Below are 27406 nucleotides of genomic sequence, written 5' to 3' on the forward strand. Positions count from 1 at the left end.
TAGTGCACATCCATAGTAGAGTGCTACAGGATCTATTTTATTGAGTTCAACATTATGCAATAGAAAGGAATAGTTTATTATTCTTAGATTCCTTAATGACACAGAATAAAAAAAAAACTCAAGGAAATAAAGCTCATAAGTTGAAATATTTGGAGGTAGCAATGATAACTCACTTACATATAGCACTTTAGGTCTTATAGAATGCTTTCTTCTCAACTATTCTGTGAGCTAGGCAGTGCAAGTTTATAGATGAAAAATGGAAGCTGACAGAAGTCAAGCAACTTGCTAGGGTTATACTACTGGTCTTTGGTAGTGCTGATGTGAGTGCAGAGTTCTTGATTAAAAGTATGGCACCATTACCAATGCACTCATTGTCCAAAGAAGTTAACTTTTTCCTCATCACATAGATTTTATATGACTGAACTGAGGCTTATACATATCTTATAACTCAAAGTTTTATACCCTGCTGCCTTTCTGCATGGCTATAAGTTTGTGAGGGCAAGAAAGATTTGTGGCTGATATCAAGGACTTAAAGACACAGAGAAGGGTAGAAAGTAGGAGCTTATAATGGGTGGCCTCCTTACCCAGTAAAGTATAAAATGGATTTTGTCCTCAGTTGTTAGGGTTGGGGGAAGTTTGCAAAGAGTAGAGAATCTTAGTAACAGCCACTGTGGAGAGAGGATAGGATTGCTTTGCGGCATTGAGATCTTAGTTGAAATTAGAGAATGCAAATTTGCTATGGACCAAGTTTTTGCTTTTGCTAGCTTGTTTTGAAGTGGAAGAGGTGGGAGTTATTTAGGGTTAGGATTTAGCACAGTATGGAAAACCATACAATGGGGAACAAGTGGTTCAAAAGTTGAGGAGAGTGAAGAGTTGATTAACCAGAGTTGAGATTGAGAAGAAAGGAAAGTGAATTTAGAAAATTGAGTTAGAATTATATGGAGGAAAGAGGTATTGGATAGTCATGGTAAAGATGAAGATATATTCAAGTCATAGGCATAGAGAAAGATAAGGGATTTCAGAGTTCTTGATCAGGACAGTAGAATGATTATGGGTGATTAACATGGTCAAAGATTTGACTCTACATATGTGTAGTTGTGATGGATTAGAGGATTAGGCCAAGGGAGTTGAGTAGACTGAGGAACTGGGAGAATTGGGTATTTAAGGGAATATCAACACATAAGTCCAAGTTCCCTAGTGTAAGGGAAGAAGATGTGGTAGAGAAGGAACTATGAGCCAGGCACTGAATTTCTTGAGAAAGGGGGCATGCCAGTAAACAACAGGTGATGAATTTTGATAGAGTGAAATGCAAAGGAGAAGAATGATGGGAGAGAATAATAATCATAATAAAAAGTAAGGAATATTCTAATTTTACTCCAGCACCAGTATGTCTGTGATTAAAGAGAAGATACAATCAGAATAGATGGTCACAAATGTGGTATCTTCTGGGGGAAGTCCATTGCTTGAGTGGCAGTAGATGAAAAGGTGATATGACTGTCAAAGCCAAAACAAATCCCGCATTGATTCAGAATAAGACAACTTATTCTCACTAAGCTCTTCCCTCACCAGAATACATCTGAAATATCATCCTTAGTTTTGGGCACCACATGTTAAAAAGTATATCAAACTAGAGAGGGCCCCAAAAATGGTAACCATGATGGCAGAAGGACACAAGTCTATGTCATATAAGGAATAGCTGAGGGATTTGTGTATATGTGATCTGGAGAAAGGAAGACAAAAATGAATTATGGTTATCAGGTACTTGAAGGGCTATCATGAAGGGGGTTGGGATGACATTTGTTTTCCTTGGTCCCAGAGAATAAAAGTAGGAGCAAAGGGTGGAAATTGGGAGATAGATGTAGAGTTGTAGTAAGACATTATTTCCTAATAACTGAAGCAATCCTGAAGAAGAATGGGCTACCTCTGGGATTAGTATTTGTTACTGCTGTTCTTTGAGTGGGTACTAAATGACTCCTTTTCAGGGATGCTATAGAAAGGATTCATGCTACACATAAGGAGGCTTTTGAAGTATCTTCCAACAAGGAGATTTTTATGGGTAAAATGTTTTGATTGAAAGTTCATATTTGGGTAGTCAGAAGCAGAAAGATGAAAGGGTAAATTAGTGTTGAAAAACTTTAATAGAAATTATTCCCTGTAGTTGCATGTTAACGGAGAAAATTACAAATTAACATTATATTGAGTTATATTTTTGTTTATTTTGACAAGATTTCCCAATTACAGTTTCATTAGGGTCAGGAGCACTCTGTGCTTGTGGCCTGAGGGACTTGAGTTTGACACTTCTGGTGTAAACCATAATATTTCATGAGTCTGTGAGGAAGAGAATATATGGAAAGAATAAAGAGCATACTTTCAAGAATTGAGTCGTAGTGAGGACACAAGGCTTTAATTTGGGAGGAGGAAGAGAGGTCACTGAGGGAGGTGGACAAGTTCTTACTGTAAGAAGAGGAAAACCAAGAGGGTATTGATCAGGAGTCAAAAGCTGGGTGGCAAATTTCAGACTATTATTTTTCTAGAGTGAGAATGGGAAAAGGAACAGAGAGAGAGTAGGGTGATGACTTCTCAGAAATATTTCTCACATATTTCATGGGGTTGAAACTCATTTAGGATAATTTCTTCCTTATCTTCTCTAACATCCTAGACCTCGGTGATTGGCAGCATGGTGTAGTTAAAACAATACTGAACTTAGAGTTCTGAGTTCAAATCCTATTGGATCCTGTGATCTAACATGAGATCATAGATTTAGAGGTAGAAGGTGTCCCATAAGTCACTTAGCCTCTCATTTTGCAGATATAGAAACTGAGGTCTAGAGGACATCTAGGCTAGGATCACACCTATAGTAAGTAGCAAAGCAAGAATTTAAATTCATGATATAGTCTTATTGTATTATAAATTTAGAGCTGGTAGTGACTTTAGATGTAATCTAGTTAAACATGATCATTTTACTGGTGAGAAATTGGGGCCCATCACCATTCAAGGTGATGAAAGCAATAATTGGCAAAGCGGGGAATTGAAGTTTAGTTGTCTCACTCCAGATCAGATATTCTTTTTGCTACATTGGCATAAGTATCTTTTCTTCCTCCTTCTGCCTTACTATATTAAGTATGTGAGAATTTCATTAACTAAAGATTTACTTTATGATGAAATATTATTATGAGTGCCTTAGTGACTTAGGATCACAGCTATACAGATCACCTTATCCAACCCCTTCATTTTACACATATGAGAACTGAGACATACACTACCACCCACATATTAGTTTTATGACCAAAGATAAATCATTTAACCTTTCTTATCTTTCATTTCCTCATCTAAAAATGGGGACAATATGTGTGACAACTACCTCATATGTATGGATGTTGTAAGGATCAAGTGGGATGGTGCTAAATTAATAAATACTTTTTATTAATAATTAATAAATAAAACAATTTATTAATCATTGTCATTTAAAGTGCTTTGAAATCCTTAAATATGCAAAAGATATGAGATTTTTAGGAGGGGTGGTCACTAATAAATGGGGTAACAGAACAGACCTCATGGTGAAGATCTTATCTAAAATGATCATTTAAAGAAGGTAGGGATTCTAGGAGACAAGTCAGAAGAGAACTGTACTCCAGGCTTGGGGAAAACCCAGATGCAAAAGGCAAGGAGAAGGGAGATGGAGTATAATATGTGAAGGAGAGTGCCATAAGTGAAAGGCCAGTTTGGCAAAAATACGCAATTAGTCTGGAAAGGGATGTTGTGAAGGGCTTTAAGTGCTGAATGCAGTAGTTTACATTTAATCCTAGAAGTTAAATAGAGAGCCAATGAAGTTGAATGAATAGGGGAGTGACATGGTCAGATTTACACTTTAGGAAAACTGCTTTTGGTGGTTGTGTGTAGGATGGATCGGAGAGGAAATACTAGAGACAGGAATGCCAATTAGGAGACAATGGCAACACTCCAGGAGATAGATGGTATAGGTCTGAATAAGGATGATGGCAGTGTGAGTGGAGAGAAGTAGACAGATCAAGACACTTATTAGGCATATGACCCTGGGCAGATGACTTAACCCCTGTCTACCTCAGTTTCCTTAACTGTAAAAAGGGAATAACAATAGTAAGCACCTCTCAGGATAATAGTAAGAATCAAATGATATAATATTGTGAAGATCTTAGCATATTACCTGGTACACAGTAAGCAATAAATGCTTGTACCCTTCTCTTCTTCCTTCCCCTTCCCCTTGAAACATTATATGAATGTCAGCTAAAATAATAATTATTTTATATAGTTTTGTTTCCTTTCACTCCCCTTTATTTCACCTTTGCTTCTCTTTTTCTCATCTGCTCACTTTCTCCATGTTTCTAACTGTCCCTTGTCCTTTTCTGCAAAGACTACTTAGTTGCTCTTGCGTTCCTGTCTTTCCTACATTGATTCACCAGAGTTGTCAAACTCAAGGAGCTGAAAAATGTCCAAGTGTATCTTGGATCCGATTAAGATATAACTGGGAAACATTTTAGAAAATAAATAAAAGCACAACACAATGTAGATAATATTAATTTGTGATTTGCTAAGATGATACACATTTCTATTTGCGTTTCATGTGCAGTATGATGTTGTGGTTCCAGGACTTACTGTTTTTCCTTATTAAAAAAAAATCTGAGTCCATTTGCTGACTAATCAGTGTTTGGCCTTAATTTTAAGTCTTTTTAGTTAGCAGACCAACCAATCCCAGATTTTAATTAAAATTTTATTTCAGTTTTTAGTCATTGTTCTCATTGATTTGGAGCTGGAAGGGAGCTTAGAAGTCATCTAGAGAAAGTTGAGGGAGGCACAGAGAAGTTAAGTGACTTGCCTAAGGTCCAACAGATAAGTAGGGGACAGAGGTTCCAGGTTCTCAGACTCTAAATCAATGTTCTTGCCAGTGTACTACAAATAGAGTGCTTTTCTTCCACCTGAAACTTCTGTCCTCATACAAATTATGTGAGAATTTCATTACCCAAGGATTTACTTTATGATAGAATTTGAAGGATAGCACCTTAGAATCATAGAATTAGAATTGGAAGGGAAATGAAAGGAAACTGATCATCTAAGAAGGCACTGTACTCTATGAGCAAAGCAGAACTACAGTATCTTAAAAGAAATGAGATGCACAAATTTAGAGAAATTTCTACCCCAAATGTTCATATGGAGTATTTGTGCCTGACCTGTTGTAGAGCCTTCCGAGTTCCTATTTGTCTGATCAGCCACTGACAGACACACTGTAACTTGGTTCTGAGATAGTGGTGTCATTTTAGTTCTCTTTGTGAACAAAAGACAACCAACCAAGAAAATAGACACCTAGAGAGTTTGGAAATTGCTCAAGATTACAGATAAGTGACAAAGCTGCGCTTCAAATCCAGGTCCTCGGCCTCTAAACTGAGTGTTCTTTGTGTTTTAAAGGAGAATAACTTCCAAATATTTTAAATAATTGCAATACATCATATTTTTATAGTTTTTAAAAATTTCTGAGCACTTTCTCATATATCATCTGATTTTTATAAATATCAATGTAATATTAAGATGAGGCCTTTCGGATGAATCCTTATCATGGAGTTAATCATACTTGACAATCCAGGGGAAAGAACATCCCACCATATGATCAAGTAGGGGAGTGGTCAGGATTAGAATTATATTCTAATTCTAATTCTAAAACCACACTGATGTGAGGTAAGGCAGATACCACAGATTGAAGGAAAGGTGGGGAACAAGAGATGAGAATCAGATTGCCCAAAGTCAGGAACTAAGAAGAGCAAAGTCATATTAATAACAGATAATTCCTGGAAAAGAACAAAACAGATTAGGGTTGGAAGGGAATCTCACCAATAGGTGAAAAAAAAAACTGTCGACTCAGCTGGCTTAGGTGGAAACTTTTGCTTGACTTGAAACTTCAGGCTAACCCCTCTTCCTTCTCAGCAGTTTTGACAGAACTTAATGTATGATAAGCAACATAAATAATAATTATTTATTAAATTTATTAAACCAAATCTCAATAGTGAACCAGGAGTAAATTATGATTCAAAGGTTCATTAGTTCTTTTATTTCAATAAGATACTCACATAATGTTGTCAACATATAATCTTAAATGATTCTATTATGCTCAAAATCAGTTAATGGTTTTTTTGAAAAAAAAATAAAGTCCTTTCTGTCTCATGCATTAGCAATGGTGAGTTCAGTAAGCAGGTAGCTACAAATGTTTAGGTAACTAGATGAACTTTACCCCTAAAACTGGAAAGTCTTGTGTTTGGCTTAAGCTCCATTGCCTGCTGACCCAAGGAACTCAATCTACTGCCTAGTTTTAGGAAAACTAAGAGAATGGGCAAAGTGCTGTTAGAATTCTTATGTGATAACCAGACACAATTAAATTTAATAATCATTGATTAAGTCAATATATGCCAAATACTCTGCCAACCAGTGGGGATGCAAAGGCAAAAACTTCATAGTCCCTTCCCTTGATGAGTTTATATTCTATTGTAATTGTACATAGCTTTTAAAAATCTGACTTTTTTAAGGGGGGGGGATGCTAATTTGGTTGGGTTGATATTTTCTGGTAAGTATAAAACTGCAGGATTTTATGCATATTTTTGAGGGAGAATCAAACAGATTGAGGATATAGAAATTGACATTTATATATACAAATTCATGTATATAATTTATATTTAATTATATAATATAGAATAAAACACTATATAATATATAATTACACATAATTTTGTATACACACATCCATATTTATAGGACAGAAACTGGAGCTATGATTTCATTGTCATAAGAATCAATCAGTTGAGTAACTTCTATGTAACTTATAGTCTTAGAAGGCTGCTTAGAGCACTGAGGGGTTAAGGGACTTACCCACAGTCATAAAGTTATTATGTGTCATGGTGGGACTTGAATCCACAACCCAAGTTTTTTGGCTCCAAGGTAAACTTTCCTTCCACTATAATAATAATAATAATAATAACAGCTATTATTGACATAGTACCTACTATGTACCAGGCACTGTACAAAATGTTTTACAAATAGTATATTTGATGATCCTCACAACAACCCTGTGAAGTAAGTGCTACTATTATCTCCATTTACAGATGAAGAAACTGAGACAAACCAAGGTTAAATGACTTGACCTAGGTCACACAGCTCATGTTTGAGACCAGATTTGAATTCAAATATTTTTGATTCCAGGTCTGGCACTCTATCCGGGGTGTCTTTTGTAAACTCTTATAAGATTATAAATATGGGACTGGAAGGATCTTAATACATCATCCAGTCTAACCTCCTTATTATATGTAGGGACAAATCATGGTCCAGAAAGTAGTCACTTATTTAAACATACATGCACACACATCAAAATACATGTGTATGCATGTATGTGTATTTATATGCATATACATACACATATATGTGTATATAGACTATGTAGGTAATATATAGATATATAGAAAGACTATATCTTTATATATCTTATGATATATATACATAGTACAAATATACATGCATGCATATATATTTTATTTATTTATAGTTGTTTTCATGTTGTCTCCTCTATCAGCCTATGTATTCCTTGAGAAAGAATGTCTTTTGCTTTTGTTTCCTTATCACTTGCCACAATGCTTGGCACATAATAGGTATTCAGTAAACACTTATTGATTGACTGACTGTATGACCTCCTGAAGGTCAGATGTCAAGATCTGACATGTCCTCTCACCTCCTCTGACTGATGTAGGATTCTTTCCAATGCACCGCAAGTAAGACTCTTTATAGTTGTTTATTTTTGACAGCCTCCTTCTATCATGGCATTTTTGCCATGGAGCCAAGCCTCCCAAAGTGGCAGTAAAGCGAGTAAATGTAGATGAGGAGCACTGGGCTTGTTGCCTCTCTGTCAGTAGTCATTCTCTCTTTGATTTGCAGCAATGCCATTTCCAAGTTCCAAGGCTGCAAAATTTCATTATATTTTTATTTGTTAATTTTATATAAATGAGGAAAATCTATCTATATACTGAGGTCAGAAAAAAGATGGTGGTGGAAGAGATATGTAGCTTGAAAATAATATTGCCTTACTATTATTTGATTTCATGTCTTTTTCTTTTGGAGGGGGGAGGGCAGGGCAATTGCGGTTAAGAGACTTGCCCAAGATCACACAGCTAGTAAGTGTTAAGTGTCTGATGCTGGATTTGAACTCAAGTCCCCCTGACTCCAAGGCCAGTGCTCTATTTACTGTACCACCTAGCCATCCAATTTCACATCTTTTAATCCACTACAAATCTATCTGATTGAACTGAATTGCACATAGCTCTCTGCCTTTTCCAAAAAGATGTGATGAAAGATTTTGTTAAATGTCCAAACGATGTCAGCCTTTCTTAGGACAAAAAAATTTTGAGTCCTATATACCTCACTCATCAGAAATATTGGGCTCAGTGTGCCAACATGTTATTTTTCCCTGATCTATAATTCTCTTCATATTGTTGAAAAAGAAGTGAGTTAAAGTTAGCATGGGCTGGTTTTAGTCTATCCCTGCTGGTTCTTAGTGAACTCCTCATTCCTTTTGTGAGCATTTAATGATTGATTCTAAAATTTTACCAGGGACCTACAATTGGAAAGTGTGGAAGATTCAACACTATTTTTTAAATTGGGAAAACATTTGCCTTTCTACAGATTTATAATGAACCTCACTCTCTCAAAGATTTTTTCAATGATCATTGGCCATTGGTTATTTTTTCAATGTTCATTACTCAGTAATCACCACGACCAGATCTTTCAGCACCCTTGGATGAAGCTTATATGGGCCTTGTGACTTCAACTCATTCAATTTAACAAGTTTTTAAGGACCAACTCTTTGTCAGGAGCTGTGCTAAAAGCAGAGAATATAAAGACAAATGATCATTCTCTGGCCTCAAGGAACTTATATTCATTGAAGATAACTGAAGCCTTTTTTTTTTTATCATATCTTCATTTGTTTGAGGTTTTAGTCATTTCATTTCATTTATTTTTACTATCCTGAATCCAAAAATCATTTCCCTTGGCAGGAAAATGAAACTGATGTAAAAATGTTGTCATTTTGTATTCTTTCCATTATCCATTATTATGCTTTCTGTACCTTTTAAAAATCTACCTCTTACTAAAAACAGAGCTTTTAACATCTTTAGTGTTGTCCTTAGAAATCAATATATCCTTGTTTTCCAGCCTCGGTTTCCTTGTCCTCAAGTTGCTTGAAAGGAAAGGGAAGTGTTTTCGACAATGTGTTCCAAAGAAAGACTGATTTACTAAAACTCTACAGATAACTTCCTGTCTAGCCAGCTTGACAGTGTCAGTGACTAGATTGCTGGACCTAGAGTCAGGAAGATTTGAATTCAAAATAAGCCTCAGAGACTTAGTAGCTGTGTTTACTAGGGCAATTCACTCAGCCTCTATGTGCCTCAGTTTCCTCGTTTGTAAAGTGGGTATAATAATAGCACCTACCTCCCAAGTTTTTTGTGAGGATCAAAAGAGATAATATTTATAATGTGCCTTGGAAATCTTAAAGTGCTATACATGTGATAACTATTATTGTTATTAGTTCAGTTTCTGCTTTCAGAAGTCTCAGTACCAATTATAGTAGATGTTGGCACATTTCCAAGCATGTTCATCCAACAAATCTATAGACAGGCTCCCCACCCACTGGCCATAGAAATAATAATCTAAATTTATATGGTGCTAAACAATGTTTAAAACACTTGCACATGTGTTTTTCTTATGCATTCGTAATGTCTTCCAATCAAAATGCATGCTAAATATTTAAATTGGGAAATTATTTTATCCAATCAAGCACATACCCTAATAATAACAGAGTTTGGGAGTTTCTTCTTCTATTTTCCATGATGAGTTTCAGGGATAATAATTATAGGTCTAGGTTTACTTAATCAGATTAGAGCAGCGGGAAGAGCAATGAATTTAGAATTCAAGGACCTAAACTGAAGTCTCGACTCTGGCACTTACTTATTTGACTTTGAACAGGCTATGTAACTTCTCTGGGCCTCAGTCCCCTTACCTGTACAATGAGAGGTTTGGATGAGATGTATGTCTATGATTCTTTTCTGTTCTAGATTTATGTTCCAACTTACAACCTATATGGGCTTTAGGTTCCTCATCTACAAAAGATCTTAGATGAAATGATCTGTAGGGTTCCTTCTAGATTTAAATTATATGATCCTCTGATTTATGTTTCTGTCCCAAGAAAATGAAATTATGTAGTCCAGAGACCATCATATATATTTGGTTCATGGCACCAAAAAATATCTTAGCATTTTCCACAATCATTCAGTATAAAATGTGAAAATGAAGGTCTGAGTTTTCATATTAGATTGCAAGTATTAAATTCCCGTTGGACATTTGATATTCTAAAATGGTTCCCACACTATCTGTGGATGGGTGAAGTCACATTCACATTCCATTTGTAGATTGCTTTATATACATTATCTCATTTAAGACAACAATATAAGGTAGTATAAAATTATTATGCTAATTATATAAATTGTCTATTACTTAAAATGACTTTTACAGACGAAGAAACTAAGGATTGGAGATATTGTCTTGCCCAAAGTCATATAACTGGTAAGCATCAGAGACAGGTTTGAACCCAGATGAAATGATAATTTAAGCATTTTGAGGGCAATAGTTTTTGTCTTTTAATTTTATTGTTACACCCCTTTTATTTAAATTCATAGAAATTTGCAATTACATCCCTGTCTCCAAAGGTGGGTAGGTGGTGCAGTGGATAGAATGCCAGCTCTGGAGTCAGCAGGATCTGAGTTCAAATCTGGTCTCAGATACTTTACTATAACCCTTAGCAAGTCACTTAACTCTGCCTTGGTTTCTTCATCTGTCAAATGGAATAGAGAAGGAAATGGCAAACCACTCCAGTATCTTTGCCAAGAAAACCCCAAATGAGGTCACAAAGAATTGGATATGACTGAACAACAACCATCTCTCTGATGACCTTCTTTGTATTGGGTTTCTTTATATTACCTTGCTTTTAGATGGCATTGTTCATTCTTTCCATTACATAAGAATCATCTCTTAGTCAGGGATGCTTATCAGTTGTGCTTTACTCTGCTTAATTCCTTATTTTGACCAATGGCTAAAGGGTCAAGTCAGGGGAGTTCTGTTCCATACCTTCTTGGACTCTAAGTGCATCAGCTAATAGGTCAAAGGAAAATGCATGTGTGTGAAGTGTGTGAAGTGAATGGGAGAGAAGTGTGTTTCTTGTTGTCATGATTTCTTAGCGTTCCTTTCCCACCCCTCAATCAAAGCAATATGATGCTTTTCCATCTTGTTCTAATGATTCTTATCTTCTAAACTTTTACCTTGCTAGGTGAATGAATCCTATTTCCCCTCCTTAATTCTCATACCATACTATTTTGATTGCTTGCCTCCTTTTCTAAGCAGACTATTCTGAACCTGCATCCTCTTCCTCTTGATTCCAATGTATTCCTTCTCCAAACATTGATATTGTTTCCATGTAAATTTTGAATTTTTCCAAGTGAGAGAAAACATTCGGGTTGGATTGTTTGTTTTGATGAGGTATTTGCATAGGCATGAGTGTTCTGAGAACTGCAGTTCTTCCTGAAATTCTTTTGATTCAATACATAAGGAGAGAAAAAAAGAACCTAAAGCCTATTTGACCATTAAAAATAGAATTGCTTATTTAAAACTGGGAAGGTGTTGAGGTCAGAGTTGGGAGAGCTGGTTCAGATTTGAAAGAATTCATTAGACCTTCTCTTTAGCTAGTGGGAGCTTTATTGACACAAAAGCATGGGGGCCTGAGAATGAGAAAGGAGCTAACCAAAGGCATTGATATAGGAAAAGGACCAGACTTATATATCCAGAAAGCTATATAGCCTGTAGGATGGTGATGTAATTTTAGGGTTTCTAATTGGGGTTGGAGATTTAGGAAAAGGATGAGGAAGATAGATGACACAAGTTAAGGGCGACAGGAGAAATTTTATGACCCAGGAGGGGAAGAGACAGGGAATCCCATGGTCCAGGACAAGAGGGAGGTTTTATGGTATTTCAGGGTAAAGGAAGAGACTCTAGGCCACCATCAGGCTCAGGAAGGCCTCACAAGGTGCTGAAAAAGCAATCCTTAATATTTAGCCTTAGGGTACCTGAGTATCCACATCAAAGGGATTTCAAAAATAATTTGATCCAACTCCCACATTTATGGTTGAGGAAACAGGCTCATAGAGTTTAATTGACTTGCCTGAGGTTGCATATCTAGTAAATGTCTGAGATGAGATTTGAACCCAAGTCTTACAGACTCCAACTCCAGTAACTTCTCCACAACAATATTCTCACTTTTGATGATGTACTTAGTTAACACAAACCTTTTACTATTCATGTAGTTTAAGAAAATAAGTAACCAGAGCATGGGACAGCAAATGACTAAAAATAATAGAAGAAAGGTTTTATAATTCCATATTACCTGGGTCCAATAGAATGTAAGCTCCCTGAGGCCAGGACTATATTATGAATTTGATATGTGTTGTGATGAATTTAGTGAAATAATAACCTTCATGGATCATACTTTGTTTATCTTTGTATTTTCTTTTGTAAATGACAATAGTGCCTCTATACATGATATAAGGTTTTTAATAAGTGTGTTGACTCAATTTAAAAAGTTGGTAGGGAAGGGAAATCTGAGAAAGTCATAATATTATTAGGTATGGTTATGATAAATAAAAACAAAGACAAAATGACCATATTAGATTAACTGTATCCATTTGCATCACACGTGGACCAAATGATTTCCATTTATTAATATTCTATTGGTACTTATTAGCAGTGTCCTGATATACAACCCATGTTAGGGGAATTATTAAGTACTTTTATTAATAGTTGTAAAATAATTACTTTGTAAAAATCACTTGGCTACTGGATTATTGCTAACCAATTGTTGAACTCATTTCAACTTTTTTTTTAAATAAGAAGTTGTTCGAATTCAGTCACTATTTCTCAAAAACAAAACAAAAAACAACAACCCCCCAAAAACCTACTAACGCATTTTTATATTGATGTAGGCAAAATATGACTGGTACGGGTGCTTCAGTAGTATTTTGCACAATATTCAATTCAGTGATCATTTATTTAGTATTTGTCATATGCCAGGCATTATGTAAGGTAATGGGGATACAAAGGCCCTCAAGGAACTTAAGCTTTACTGGGGGAAACAATATGAATAGAAATATATAAATACAAAAATATGCAAATTCATATAAGAGTAGAGAGAGCCTTCATACTATAGACTTTAAGTTTCAGCTTGATTCTAGTGATCCTAAATATTGAGAGTAGAATGAATTTTTATTTTTAATATTCATTTTAACCAAATCCCTTCCCTTTTAGACTCTACATCATGCCATGGAAAGAAGAGAAAGAGTGATGTGGTTTTCCATCATAATTGAATATCTTCCATGAATGGAGCTTTGCCCTTCTTCATCCAAGGACAAGAAACTTGTAGTGCTTAACATCTCAACTATCTTCAAGTGATTGATAAAAACACAGTGATGCTTAGGTTGGAGTTTCAAATTTTCATCTGGGTATATCATTCATTTTTTTCAAACAGGAAGGGACATGTAGATTTCCCTCCATGGTGTCTGACCTTTGTAAGAGCCTGATTTTATCTTATCTCCATAAGCTTTGTAAAGGAATGTTTACAAAGAAATTGGGAAATACTACAAAAAAGAAAGAAAATTGCCCTAGCAAAACAGATCAAGACACTCCTTTGTCTGGCCAGACAAAACCCCCTAAATTTTCTAGCACTTTGAAAAGCACTGTTAAAAAAATTGCCAAGTGTTCATCTGCTCGCAACTTGTCCATAGAAGAAGACGAAGTCAATAGAGAGTATTCCCTCTCTCCCACATTCAGTTATCGTGTCGCGATTGCTAACGGATTGCAAAAGAATATTCTTGTGACGAACACCAGTAATGAGGATCTGGTTCAAGAGCTATCATCTCTTGAGAGCTCCTACTCAGAATCATTAAGTGAGATCAAGGGCAGCATTGACATCAAGGAGCACTCCTCACACACAATGCCAGTAAGACGTAATAGAAAGAGCTTGAGCAGCCTGGCTCCCTCTGAGGGAAGCTCAGATGGGGAACGCACCTTACATAACCTGAAACTGGGAGCCTTGCGCAAATTGAGGAAATGGAAAAAGAGCCAAGAATTTGTCTCCTCTGATTCAGAGTTGAGCACAATGAAAAAAACATGGGGACTCCGAAGCAAATCATTAGACAGAACCGTCCGTCCCCAGAAAACAAACACCCTCGAACCTGGGTTTAGTTCATCAGGCTGCATTAGCCAAACCCATGATGTTATGGAAATGATATTTAAGGAACTTCAGGGAATAAGCCAGATTGAAACAGAACTTTCTGAATTAAGAGGGCACGTCAATGCTCTGAAACACTCCATCGATGAGATCTCTAGCAGTGTTGAGGTTGTTCAAAGCGAAATAGAACAGCTACGTACTGGCTTTGTCCAGTCTCGAAGGGAAACCAGAGACATTCATGATTATATTAAACAAATAAGTCATACTGGAAGCAAAGCAAGTCTGAGATTTTTAAATGTGCCCGAAGAAAGATATGAATATGTTGAAAACGTTGTATACCGCATTCTCATAGATAAAATGGGGTTTTCAGATGCACCTCATGCTATAAAAATTGAATTTGCTCAACGAATAGGGCAGCAAAGGGATTGTCCAAATGCAAAGCCTCGCCCCATACTGGTATATTTTGAAACACCTCAACAGAGGGATTTCATATTGAAAAAGTCTTATAAACTTAAAGGAACAGGTATTGGGGTATCAACAGATATTCTAACTCACGACATCAGAGAAAGAAAAGACAGAGGAATGCCAACCTCCCAAACCTATGAGAGTATGGACATTAAGCTCTCTACTCTGGAGCCCAAAATCAAAAGGAGCAGCTGGCAGTCACCAGATGATAGTGATAAAGATCTGGATTCTGATCATAATAAAAACAGTTATGCTATGATATCAAAGTCAGAGTTTCAAACCAAAGCAAGTGGTCCAAAGTCAAGTGCAAAATCTCATAATGCTAGAAGTAGGAATAAAACTGCTGACAGCAGCAAATTTTCCAATAAATCAGACTACGATGAACAAGCTCCACATTTCCCGGAATCTGATAACTTGGAGAAGGAATCCAAGGCTTATTATGCTGACATGGCTCCCCTCTGGCATTCACAAAGTGATTTTCTCACACCCAAACTGAGCCGTTCTGAATCTGATTTTTCCAAACTATGTCAATCTTATTCAGAGGATTTTTCAGAGAATCAATATTTTACCAGAACGAATGGAAGTTCTCTCTTATCTTCTTCAGACAGAGAACTTTGGCAGAGGAGACAGGATGGCACATCCAACTGGTATAGCAGTGCCCAGGACCAAAACTTTAACAGGAGTATTCAAAATGACCAAGTTCCCAATGAAATAGAGAACACTGAAACAGTGGACAGTGGTGTCAGTAATGGAGTAGTTTGTGTATCTGGAGACAGAAGCAATTACAGTGATTCCCAGCTTTCTTTACGAGATGATCTCTCACCATGGAAAGAGTGGAATCAGTCAGAACAAGGTGCAGATTTGGGCCTTGATTCATCCACACAGGAAGGTTTTGACTATGATACCAACAGCCTGTCAGACCCACAGCTGGATGGTGACAACAAAGATCTTGATGACCTAGGAAAGTGCCACAGTGACCTTCCAGATGATTCAGAAAGCTATGATTTTACCTTAGATGACAATTCTTCCCCATGTCCAGGGTTGGATAATGAAACACAAGGCCAGTGGGTTGGTCCATATGATACTTATCCAGAAGCTAATTCTAATGAACTTTACCAAAATCAAAATCAACTGCCAATGCTGTATCGGAGTCAGAGTGAGTTACCAAGTGATGCCTCAGAGGATGCTGCACCCAAGTCTTGGCATAGCAGATTGAGCATAGATCTTTCTGACAAGACATTTAGCTTTCCAAAGTTTGGGTCTACCCTTCAGCGAGCTAAATCGGCTTTGGAAGTTGTGTGGAATAAAAGCACTCAGAGCTTAAGTGGATATGAGGACAGTGGGTCATCCTTAATGGGGCGATTTAGAACTTTATCCCAGTCTACTGCAAATGAGTCAAGTACCACCCTTGATTCTGATGTCTACACTGAACCATATTACTACAAAGCAGAAGATGAGGAAGACTACAGTGAACCTGGACTTGAACATGAAACAGACTATGTAGAAGTCATGGAGCAAGTTCTTGCTAAACTAGAAAATAGGACTAGCATTCCTGAAATGGATGACAATGTCCAGGAATATGAACACCCTTCATATGAAACACCTTATGAAACACCACAAGATGAAGGGTATGATGGGCAAGTGGATGACTTGATGAGTGAAGAGGGAGTGGAACATTTAAATGGAACAATATCTGAAATGGAAGTAAAGGAAGATGAAAACCAGAATGTCCCTGAAAAGCCTCCAGAAGTACCAAAACCCAAGAGGATTCGTCCCTCCTTTAAAGAAGCTGCCTTACGGGCATACAGGAAACAAATGGCAGAGCTGGAGGAGAAGATTCTAGCTGGAGGTACTCAAATTTAAATACTACATTATAAGCGTAATGTTTCTATGATGCAAAATAGTAATTTGTTGTAGCTATATTCTATATTTATTTTGTGGAGAAATAATTTAACTTTGTTGTATAGACCTGCTTCATCCAGGTGGGATTATCTTTTACTCATGCTGTCTCCTCTAAAGGTGGGGGGGGGGCAGGGGCTAAAATTGAGGTCTAAAAAATTTAAGCATAAAAAGTTAAAACCATAACATACTTTAAATATAGCCTACTAAGTTAAAATAACATCTTAATTCTCTTGCTATGTGTTGTGAGAGAATGATGTTTGTCCCAGGCATAAAGGAATGAGTGAAATTATAGATATCATTTCCTTGTCCCAAAATGGATCTCTAAAGTATATTCCTTCGCTGTACTGTGCTCATCAAGCTAGAAAGAAGGGAGCGGCTGGTGCCAAATCAGCAGCCTAGTTGAAGGCAACGTAGACTTAGAATGTGGGGGAAAAGAAAATAATCCCCCAAACAGCAGGAAATTCTAAGCACATTTCATGAGTAGTACATGTAGGTAGGTGGCCTATTGGTAAAGGAAGGGAAGGGAAAGCAGTAAGAATTTATATAGTACTTGCTATATTTCAGGAACTGTGCTAAGCATAGGGGAGTGTTCAGGGCTTCTGGAGGAGTTCATGGCCTTGGCTTCCATAAGGGTGATTTTAAGTATAGTTTAAGGAGGTGATTTGATTTTGTTTCCTTTTTTTTTTTGGTGGGAAAAGTCAAGTCATCTTAACACAAAGACATTTTTAATGATCCAACTTTCTGAATTGTGGCCTTTCATATACATTTTACCTCAATTTATCTTGACCTCCATGATTCACCCTCCTGACAGGTCTCCCACTATTATCTCAATGATTTACCTTACTGACATGTCCCAGTTGTTTGTTTGGGTTTTTTTGGTGAGGTTATCCAAGATTTTAGCTTTTTAAAAAATGCATTAATATTGCTTTTTTTCCCTACTGACTAATGAGCATTTATTAGTCATTGTTATCATCTCTAATAACCAAATGAAGATATTTGCTTCACTTAAATGTATGTATATGGGAATGGATTTATCAAATAAAATTTTATTGTCAAGAAATTAGAAGGTAATTAATAAAATTATTAGATTACTATAGCTGGCAAAGAGGCCTTTTTTCTTTTACTGGAGCTACAGGTTTTTTTTTCCTTTTTTTTTTTTTTATCATTTTCTGGTTGATTCAGCCAGATCACTGAACACTTGGGTGAATTTGCTTCATGACTGATCCCATTCAGTCATTAACATGGTTGAACTGTGTCAGGGTGCTCTGTGCTCTGCTTGACTAGATTTAAAAAATAGCAACAGAAATAAGTTAATCAGCATAAAGGCAGTATGGTAGAATGGCTAGATCACTGATTTTGAAGCCAAGAAAATTTAGGTTTAAATCCCATCTGATACACATTGGTCTTATGATTCTGGTCAAGTCATTTAGTCTTCCTCTGTGCACTGTTTCTCTTTGTAGGACTTGCAAAGAATGTGATGCAGGAAGTGTTCCTCCCCTGAGAATTCCTAATAACAGTGAAATCACAGGTCCATTCCTTATTACTCTCCCTTACACCTATTCTCTGATAAGATCTATGATATCACACATCAATCATCTCATTAAATTACCCTTTAATTATTAAGATCAAAGACTGGTTTCCTTCTATCCCCAACTTTTTTCAAATCAATACATCTTTGCTCTGGACTTGGAACCCTCACTGTTCTAGTTTTATCTAGCAGAGAATAGACAAGCTTTTAAATTTTTTTTTACTTTTCTCCTTAAAACTAGAAAATATGTACATACATACAGCTAACACACATATAAACCAGTTAAAGTCTACTGGGAAACATTCAAGACATCAGAAATAAATATTAAAGGTAGAAATTTCAATGTTTAGCAATCTTCATCTGTAATGACCCTAGCAGACGTCCTGACCAGCTAAAATAAATGCCTGGCAAGCTCAAAAATCTATGATAAGGAAGTTGAATTATTCTGTCATAGTAAGATTAATAGTAATAGAGCCCCAAACCCCCTTTCCCACAGATTGATACTTGAATATCAGTTAGCTGGCAGTTTCCCAGGATTCTTCCCTCTCCACCCCACACCCACTATCATGAATCAGCACCAGTCCTTAGGTACACACTCCTCTTTCCTTCTGCTAATGCCTAGTCCTGAAAAACCCAGATAAGAACATTGTTTCAAATCAAAACAAAACAAAAGCCTTTGAACTTTATTGATTTGGCAGAAGATGCCCCATTCACTCTGGCACCATAGTGACTCTTCTCACTCCATCTAAGACTCCAGCAGGCTACCCTATGTTCATTTTCCTTGACCACCTCCTTTATTTTGTGAGCAGCTCCTTCAATAAAGCTGACTGTCTTTATTGACTTGTGTGCCCTATGTGTTTCTTGTATTTGACTTTTGCATTCCAAAACTTTCGAAGTCATCTTTAAGACAATATTCACTCACCAGGTAATGCTAACTTACTCTGCTGTTTCTCTTCACTTGCTGTCTTACAGATCACATCCCTGGAATTGGGGGACTCAGTTGAGGATTGGATGCTAGATCAGATTCTAAGGTCTTAGTTTATAGATTTGTGGATTCAATTTCCCAAAATTAGTTGGTGTTGATTCTCAGTCTTCTTAGAATCTGTTTGCCCATGCTGCAACTCTGTGTATGGGGCTCCTAGGCTAATTAGTAGCTTACTCTTGCTATGATCTCTCACTTTCCCCACCTCCATTTCCCATAAGATGTTATCTCTCTTGGGATTTCTGCCTGTAAGGAACTTACTTTACTTACCACTGACCCAAGGAAGTGCCATTCTTGCCTCTTGGCTCCTTATTTGAACAAAACCATTCCCTATATGATGTCCAAAGATTTCAGCCCTTGGAAAAAAAAGGCTTTCAGAATCTGATGCTTGTCTCCCTTGCCTGTCCTGGAAACAGATACTCACTCATAATTTTCTTATTCTGTTTGGTTAGGGTGAACAAGTCACTTCCAATCTCTGGGTATTATCTCCCTCTGTAAAATGAGGAGATTGGACTACATGTTACCTTTTACCTCTTCGACTGGCAAGCAATCCCTAGAGCTCTAGGTCCCTAGGTGAAGATGGGGTTGGGTCAGTGCAATCTAGAAAAAAAAAGTGTGAAGTTAGGGATCGATAGGTACTCCCTTCTCATTCTGATAAAGTGGAAAAAAATTCAACAACTATTGTGTGTTTAACCCTATGCTAGACTCTAGGAAAGATTACCAAATTTAGGCAAGAATTAATTTTGGCCCTAATGGAACATAGTTGAGTGGGAGGTGACATATACAAAAGAAAAAAAAGGAGACAGCTAGGTGGCACAGTGGATAGAGCACTAGCCCTGGAGTCAGGAGGACCTGAGTTCAAATTAGACTTCTGACACTTGACACTTAACTAGCTGTGTGACCTTGGGTTAGTCATTTAACCCCAATTGCCTTGCCTTCCCCCCTCCAAAAAAATATCATTAAGAGAGAGCTAGACCTAGAAAAAGGAAGAAATGAGTTCAAATCCTGTCTCAGATCCTGACTTTCTGATCCTAGACAAGTCATTAAACTCTGTTTCCCTTAGTTCCTTCATGTGTAAAAAAGGGATAACAATAGCACCAATCCCCCAGGATTGTTGTAGATCAAATGAGAAAATATTTATAGAGGGTTTTGCAAACTGTAAGGCCCTATATTAATGATAACTTTTATTAGATTTATGGTCCTGTGATCCTAACGTCTCTAGTCAACTAATCACTGCCATGACCTTGTGTGGTACAGTTTCCTTCTCTAACAGTTGCTATGGGTTGCTATGGAGGACCACTATTAACTAGAGTCTAACGGAAGTGGAGTCCATAATTCCAGATCTGTGGTTATCTCTCTTGAATTTAACATACCATGATGCTCCCAGAATGTTATCTCTTTCCAGGTCAACTCTTTTTTCTATTCTGTATTTGTACTCTTTGGTGGATCTCTTGGCTCTTAACTCGCTCACAGATCTTAAATAAAACATATTTAGATTAGACACTTATCTTTGGCCAGTGACATGCTCCTGGCAGCTCCATACCTTCCAGTTGATTTGTGCACTATGTCCTTCTCAGATGGATGGTTTTTAAGAGCCCAGGTTAACAGAAACATTTCATATACTTAAAGTACACAATATTCTCCAAATCCATGTGCAAAGATATGGCCCTACAACATTTTAGAAACTTTTGTTATGGATTGGCTTTCTTCTTTGAGACTTTTTATGCAAATGTATGGCTGACTTGAAAGTGTAAGGGAGTCAAAACCCCCTGAAACTTATTTTATGTTGGATTGGATGTTTATCTTATTTCCATAGTAGTTTCTATCTTTTATTCTTAAATTTCAGTTACTGACTGTTATGTTGCCTGTACAATAATTGAATGGTTTTTTTTTTTTCATTTTTTGCTTTTTTAGATACTTAGACTTTGATACAAAGACAAATGGAGAAATGTCTTATCTTGGTTCTGTGATAATTAGATTGCATTGTCAAAAATGGTAGGCAAGGTGATAGGGGACAGAACCACAAATTTCATATTTCTGACTTTTAAAAGACAATTCATCTTGGCAAAATGTGTTTAAAGAAGAGGAATTTATCTTTCAAGGAAATATTTTAAATTTAAAAATCTTAGCAAGTACTAAAAAAAAATTAAAAGAGGCAAAAATTAAACTGATCACACCTAAACTTTTTAATAATAGATTATTTACAATTTGATTTTTTTAAAAGCATGCATTTCCTTTAATGGAATAATAACAAACATCCTGTTTATTTCCATGTGCCTATCTGATTCCTTCTTCCGTGTCCCACTAGAAAGTTATATGAAAAGCACTAAGACATAGGCTGTTAAGAACCTGAATCCTTTCAGAATTTAAAGAAGGCAAAGCAAATTCTTAGCCTGAGTATCTGCCTTGTTCACCCTGGACTAGGTAATTGCATTACCTTTAACATTTTGGAGTCTAGATGCTGCAGATTAGGGGGGGCCAGGTAGCACAGCGAGTAAGAGCACTGGCTCCAGTGTTGGGATGACCTGGGGATCGAATCCTGGCTCAGACACTTAGCACCCACCCAGAAACACCTGGCTATATAACCTTGTGCAAGTTACTTAACCCCAATTGCTTAGGGGTGGCCAGGTGGCTCAGCAAGTAAAAGCACCGGCTCTAGTATTGGGATGACCTGGGGATCAAATCCAGGCTCATATACATCACACCATACCCAGAAATAACTGGCTGTGTAACCTTGAGCAAGTTACTTAACCCCGATTGCTTTAAAAAAAAATAGATGCTGCAGATTAACTTTCTCTAGAGTCTGTTTTAAGTGGTTGAGTTAATTATTCTAAAGGAAATCAACACATATCTCTAAGCTATTCTCATATTGATAAAGGGTACCAGATCGATGGCTCAAGAGGCTGAAATAGCCCAATTTTCAAAATAACATGCCCTCTTTCAGCAGCACCTGGGCAACCTTCCCCATCTTGCATTGCCAATATGCCTTGGCTCTTTGGGAGAAAAGCTAGCCAAGGAATGGTAGTGAGTCAATTTCTAGATCTGATCCCTGCTCTTCACCTCCACTGAGAAAGCCCAACAAATTGCCAAGTGCCATGATGTGTTTTGTGGCATGGACATCTGCTCCCTAAGCATTGGCTTGGGGTCAACAGATTTTCTTACTCTGGCCACCATGAAGCAGTTATGACATCTTTTATTCATTTCCAACACAGGCTAAATAGGAACTTGAGAATCTTGCCATTGAAAACCTATGACAGTTTTCCCTGATAGATCTCTGTGAAATTATAGAATGATAGAAATGAGTTAATTGCTTAGTTTCAAGTATTTTGGTAAGTTACGACAAAAGTAGATCTTAAAGTGTGTGCAACAATCTATTAAGTGCTAGACAGTGTTATGATTCTAAATAAACTATTAAGCAAAGATGTTAGTAACTGAAGAGATCCTAGAAAGGTAACCTGGTATGTCTCTATGTTCTCTAGTTTCTAGTCCTACACTGGGATCAGGTTGATGCATTAAGTGACATGAGATAGAGCAGAGATTGCTCCTCTGTGAATGGTGGGAGCCTTATTTCCCTCAAGGCTCAGGATGGTAAATTGGACCACCCTTGTCCTCATAACTTATAACTACTTTATAGGATATTACGGTTAAAAAAGTAGGGTAGAAGTTACCTAATTCAACCCTTTCCAAAGAGCACATGCAACCTGTGGATGTTACTGTTAGACCTAGCTATAGGCAAAATTCTCCTACCAACATTCCCTTTCCTTTCCACTGAATTCCTTTCCACTTTCCACTGTTGCTTTCCCCTCCCCTCCTTGTATTCTCAAATGCCTAGAGACTTCATACTGCTAATGGCTGTCCAGGGTATCCATCAAAATGTTCAATGTTAAATTATCTTAAGGTTCCAGTATCTGTGAGGACTGGGTGGTATAGTGGGTATAGCAGTAGATCTGTGATGATGAAGACCTGAGTTCAAATTTGGCCTCAGATGCTTACTATTTGTATAGCCCCAATACTTATCATCTGACATGTTGCCTCAGTTTTCTCAATGGTAAAAGGAGGATGGTAATAGTACTTACCTCCCAGGATTGTTATGAGGATTAAATGAGATAATATTTGTAAACTATTGAACACATAATAGATGCTTAATAATACTTGTTTTCTTCTCCTCTGTGAGGGATGATATAATAAACTAGTTGATTCGAATATATTGGTGACTGACAATGCCTTAATAGATTTGGTGATCTACAATGCCTTAATTTCCTTCTCAGAGAAATTGACCTCTGAGACCTTTTATGCCTTATTCCCTAAGAGAGACCATTGTGGGAATTTAATGAATTGCACTAAGGCAGTAGAAGGGACAATTCTGGATGATTCTCCAAATCAGACCACCAACTTTGCCTAGAAGCCCCACTCTTATCTGTGTCCCATAGCCAATGATCCATCTGTATCCCAGGGTACCTGGGAATATATCTGTTTTATGATTAGTAACACCCCATATTCTTTACAAAATTGTAGTTTCCTGAAGTCATGGCAATGGCATTAAAATTGATGTCATACCACAAGTAAGTCACAATTCTGCCTTTTCATTGCTTTGGGCCACCAAATTTTCACTAGTTTTACACTGATGTCATTTTCTTCCTGTTTTGATATGCAACAGATTATTAAAAATTCAGAACACTGTCTGTCACTGTTTATCCCCACTAAACAAATGTCAAAAGGAATTGTAAATGATGCAAAACCTTAAGTTTTCTAGACACATCAAAGTTTTGAAGTAAAAAATTAATTTCTTAATTTTTCCAGATTTAAACCATGGTCTAGCCAGGGATCTCTTAAATGCTGATAAATAGAGTAATACAGTTGCTTGAAGGGTGATGAATTTGATATCTGGCTTTGATATTCCTCAAGTTGGAGTTTAATGTTTCTTTCATATGACTTTTCCCTAGCAGGAGAATGTATCCCACTTCTTACTCAGAGCTCTGCCTCCAGCCCCTATTCATAAAGCCTCTGAAATTGTGATATCTCTGAGTAAGAATTTCTATTGCTAATAGATTAGTTCCCTCACCCACCCACTCCTACTAGACTAGGCATTTTGCTTAAACTATTTTAAGTTTGTGGTATAATGAACAGTATGCATTGCATTGGAATTGAATGTATCATTGCTTGCTTTAAGTTAATCTGTTCCCCAGATCTAGTAGCTTACATTCTTTTATGCAGGAAATAGCAAGAATACATATTAATAAATATAAAATTTTTGCAAAGCAATTCCAGTGTTGAAGAAGGTACTAATCAATCAAGAAAAAATTTTTAAAATACTTGTCATGTTCAAAAGCACTGTGCTTATTAGTGGGAATACAAAGCAAAAGCAAAAGCAGTCCCTGTCCTCATATTCTAAGGGGAGGAAAGGAGACTAACATACTCTCAAATAGGTAAATTCAAGAAGAAACACACAGAGTAGATAGAGGGTAATCTTCCAGGTAAAGGCATAGACAACTTGGGAGATTCAGAGATAAGCTTTTTGTACAGATGGTACACCAGCTGAGCTCAGGAGGAACCAAGGATTCTAGGAGTTATACCATAGAGACATCTACTTGATGCAGTACGTTCTTGGGACTATTCTTTTACAGTCCTAGGGGTACTATGTATAACAAGCTAACATTCCCTCCTTTGAATTTAGGAAGGCAATATTTGGGTTCTCATATAAACTTTGTTGCATGGTACTTGTGTGACTTTAGACAAATTATTGAAACCCTCTTATTTTTCAGAGGAGATAAAGAATGCCCAAAGAAGTTGATTATGATGATCTTGAAGCTCAGGTTCACCCCATGTCTACTTGGTCATGAATGAAATAGGTGGGTGTGAAAGAATAAGGAAGCTCCCATCCTCCTCCTATTTTTTAAAGCAATCAGGGTTAAGTAACTTGCCCAAGGTTACATGGCCGATTATTTTGTGTAGGTGTTAAGTATCTGAGGCCAGAACAGATCCTGGGTCCTCAGACTCCAGGGCCTGCACTCTTACTCACTGCACCACCTAGCTGCCTCATAATTCATCCTCCTCCTATTACTGCCTTATCTTTCCTTAAAGCTAGCTTATACCCCTTTCAATCCTCTAAGGTATGGACATTGCTAACCTCATCTTTAATTTGTATGATTGTTTTTCACATTCTTGATGGCTGAAAAGAAAACACTTTCCTTGCAGCTTTCTCTCTTCTTCACCCAAGAGTAGAAACCTACTCAGGAGTCTGGAAAATACCCCAGAGGACACTTGTTCCAACAATTTGGTCATACAATGACCTAGAGGAATGTTTATATAATATAGAAACATGACAGGCTTGGTTGACCTTCCTTGACTGTCACTTCTACTAAAAATCTTTGAAACTTTTCTTTTTAAGAACTATGGCTTCAGGGGCATAAGGAAGTGTTGATAGCAAAACAATTTGAGGTAAATTTCCTGGAGCACCTAAAAGGTACTTTACTCCAAGCATGAAAATTGTGTAGTGTATGGCCTACTGGCAGGGAAAGAAAGCTGATAAAATTTCAGCTACATTCAGAGTAAACAAAGACTTACTTAAAAATGCTTTTTAAAAAATATTGTTTTCCAAGCCTAATTGCTCCTATATAAGGTCTTTCTTAAGGTCATAGAATCTGAAATCTGTATTTCTGGTCATCCCATTCCTACACGGTCATTAAGTAAAGGGATATCTTCCCCAATTCTATACTTGGATTCATGCTTGGATTCATTCTTGGAATTTTCTCAAGTACAGGTTGTAAATTGCCTTTAACTTCTATAGAAGTTTCCACCATTCTCTTCTCAGTTTTCTAGTTATTAATCCTAATCCTGACAATCCTTGAGCAAAAACAAAACAAACATTGTTCTTTAGTGTTTTTTAGGCCACATGCAGATACTATGCTATCTGATAAAAGATAAATAAAAAGGAGATTTGAAGCATGTCTTGAAATAGGAAAGAAGAGACTGGGGACACTGAACAGAAGTACCAAGTTTCTGCCCCCTCCCCTGAAGTTAACTCTTTTAATTCAAACTGCATTGATTTTGTTCATGCAAAAACCTTTATATTTTATCCATGATATCCTGCATTTTGTGATCGATTATACTAATCTGTTATTTAAGAGCTCTCCCTCCTAATACACAATTGTGCAAGGTACCTTCTTTCAGTCTCCTCTAATTTTATTATGATGTGACCTGTTCTGTGTAGGTCACATATCAATTTGGAATTTATTGTAGAAGATGGTATAAGATGTTCATCTAAACTGAATTTCTGCTAGATAGTTTATCAGTTTTACTGTCAGTTTTTGTTGAATATGGAACTTTATACTGGTAGTTGGTGTTCTTGTGTTTACTGAAGACACAGCAACTAAAGTTTCATTGATTCTGTTTTGTTCTTATCTAGTCTGTTCCATTGAACATCTATATTCATTGATACTAGGTCCCTGCTGTTTTTGGACATTGATTTTTCTTCTAGTACTTTACTACTAAAAATATTTTCCCACAAGTAATTTTCGTACATATGAGACTTTTCCAACTTTCATCTCCTTGAGGACTCGTGTCTGCCCAGAAATGGTATTACTTAAGCAAAGGTTCAGTATATTTTAATGACAGTATAATTATTATTTTTTTTAGAATAGTTAGATCAATTCAGTTTCACTTGTAGTGTTTGAATGTGCCTAACTTCCCTCACCCCCTCCAACCCTTAGCATTTATCTTTTGCCATCTTTCCCAATCCATTGCAAATGATCTTGCTGCTTTCTCTTAAATTATTATGGGACTTAAAGTCAGCACTGCCCAAGTTTGCATTTAATTGCTTGGATTTTTTTTTAATGTGAGCTAAGTTTTGTCTTATAAGGCAGGCTATATGCTCTTCAGTACAGGCATCATGCTATTGACTATTTTTGTATTTCCCACAGCTTCTAGGAGAGAGCTAGAGAAACAATAAACACTCAATTAATATTTCCTTTCAGGGACTTACTTGATTGAAGAATATGTATTCAGTGGGCAGCATTTTATCATCTGTAGTTTCAAAGATGACTGATGTCTTTCAGTCTTCATCTTTTGTCTTCAGCATCATAGAATCATAGACTATTAAAGTTTACAATGAGACCCCAAGAAGAGACAGATGGCATAGAGATAAAATTCACTAAGATCCTGTTTGAATGTGGTACTATTCTAGGAATGGTTTAAAGAG

General features: G+C 36.8%; 1 protein-coding gene across 1 annotated transcript in view; it reads left to right on the plus strand.

Moving 5' to 3' along the window:
• LOC138169642 (protein unc-13 homolog C-like) overlaps window positions 1–27406 on the plus strand; it is a 200670-nt gene that overhangs the window by 31888 nt on the left and 141376 nt on the right. Inside the window, exon 2 of the mRNA XM_069099295.1 lies at window positions 13411–16646. Coding sequence (XP_068955396.1) covers window positions 13655–16646 — 2992 coding nt within the window. The 5' untranslated portion in view covers window positions 13411–13654. The remainder of the gene's footprint in view (window positions 1–13410; window positions 16647–27406) is intronic.

The sequence above is a fragment of the Petaurus breviceps genome, unplaced genomic scaffold (assembly GCF_028583685.1).
Source record: "Petaurus breviceps papuanus isolate PSGF00001 unplaced genomic scaffold, PetGlider_PUasm1.0 37, whole genome shotgun sequence".
NCBI classification, from domain to species: Eukaryota; Metazoa; Chordata; class Mammalia; order Diprotodontia; family Petauridae; genus Petaurus; species Petaurus breviceps.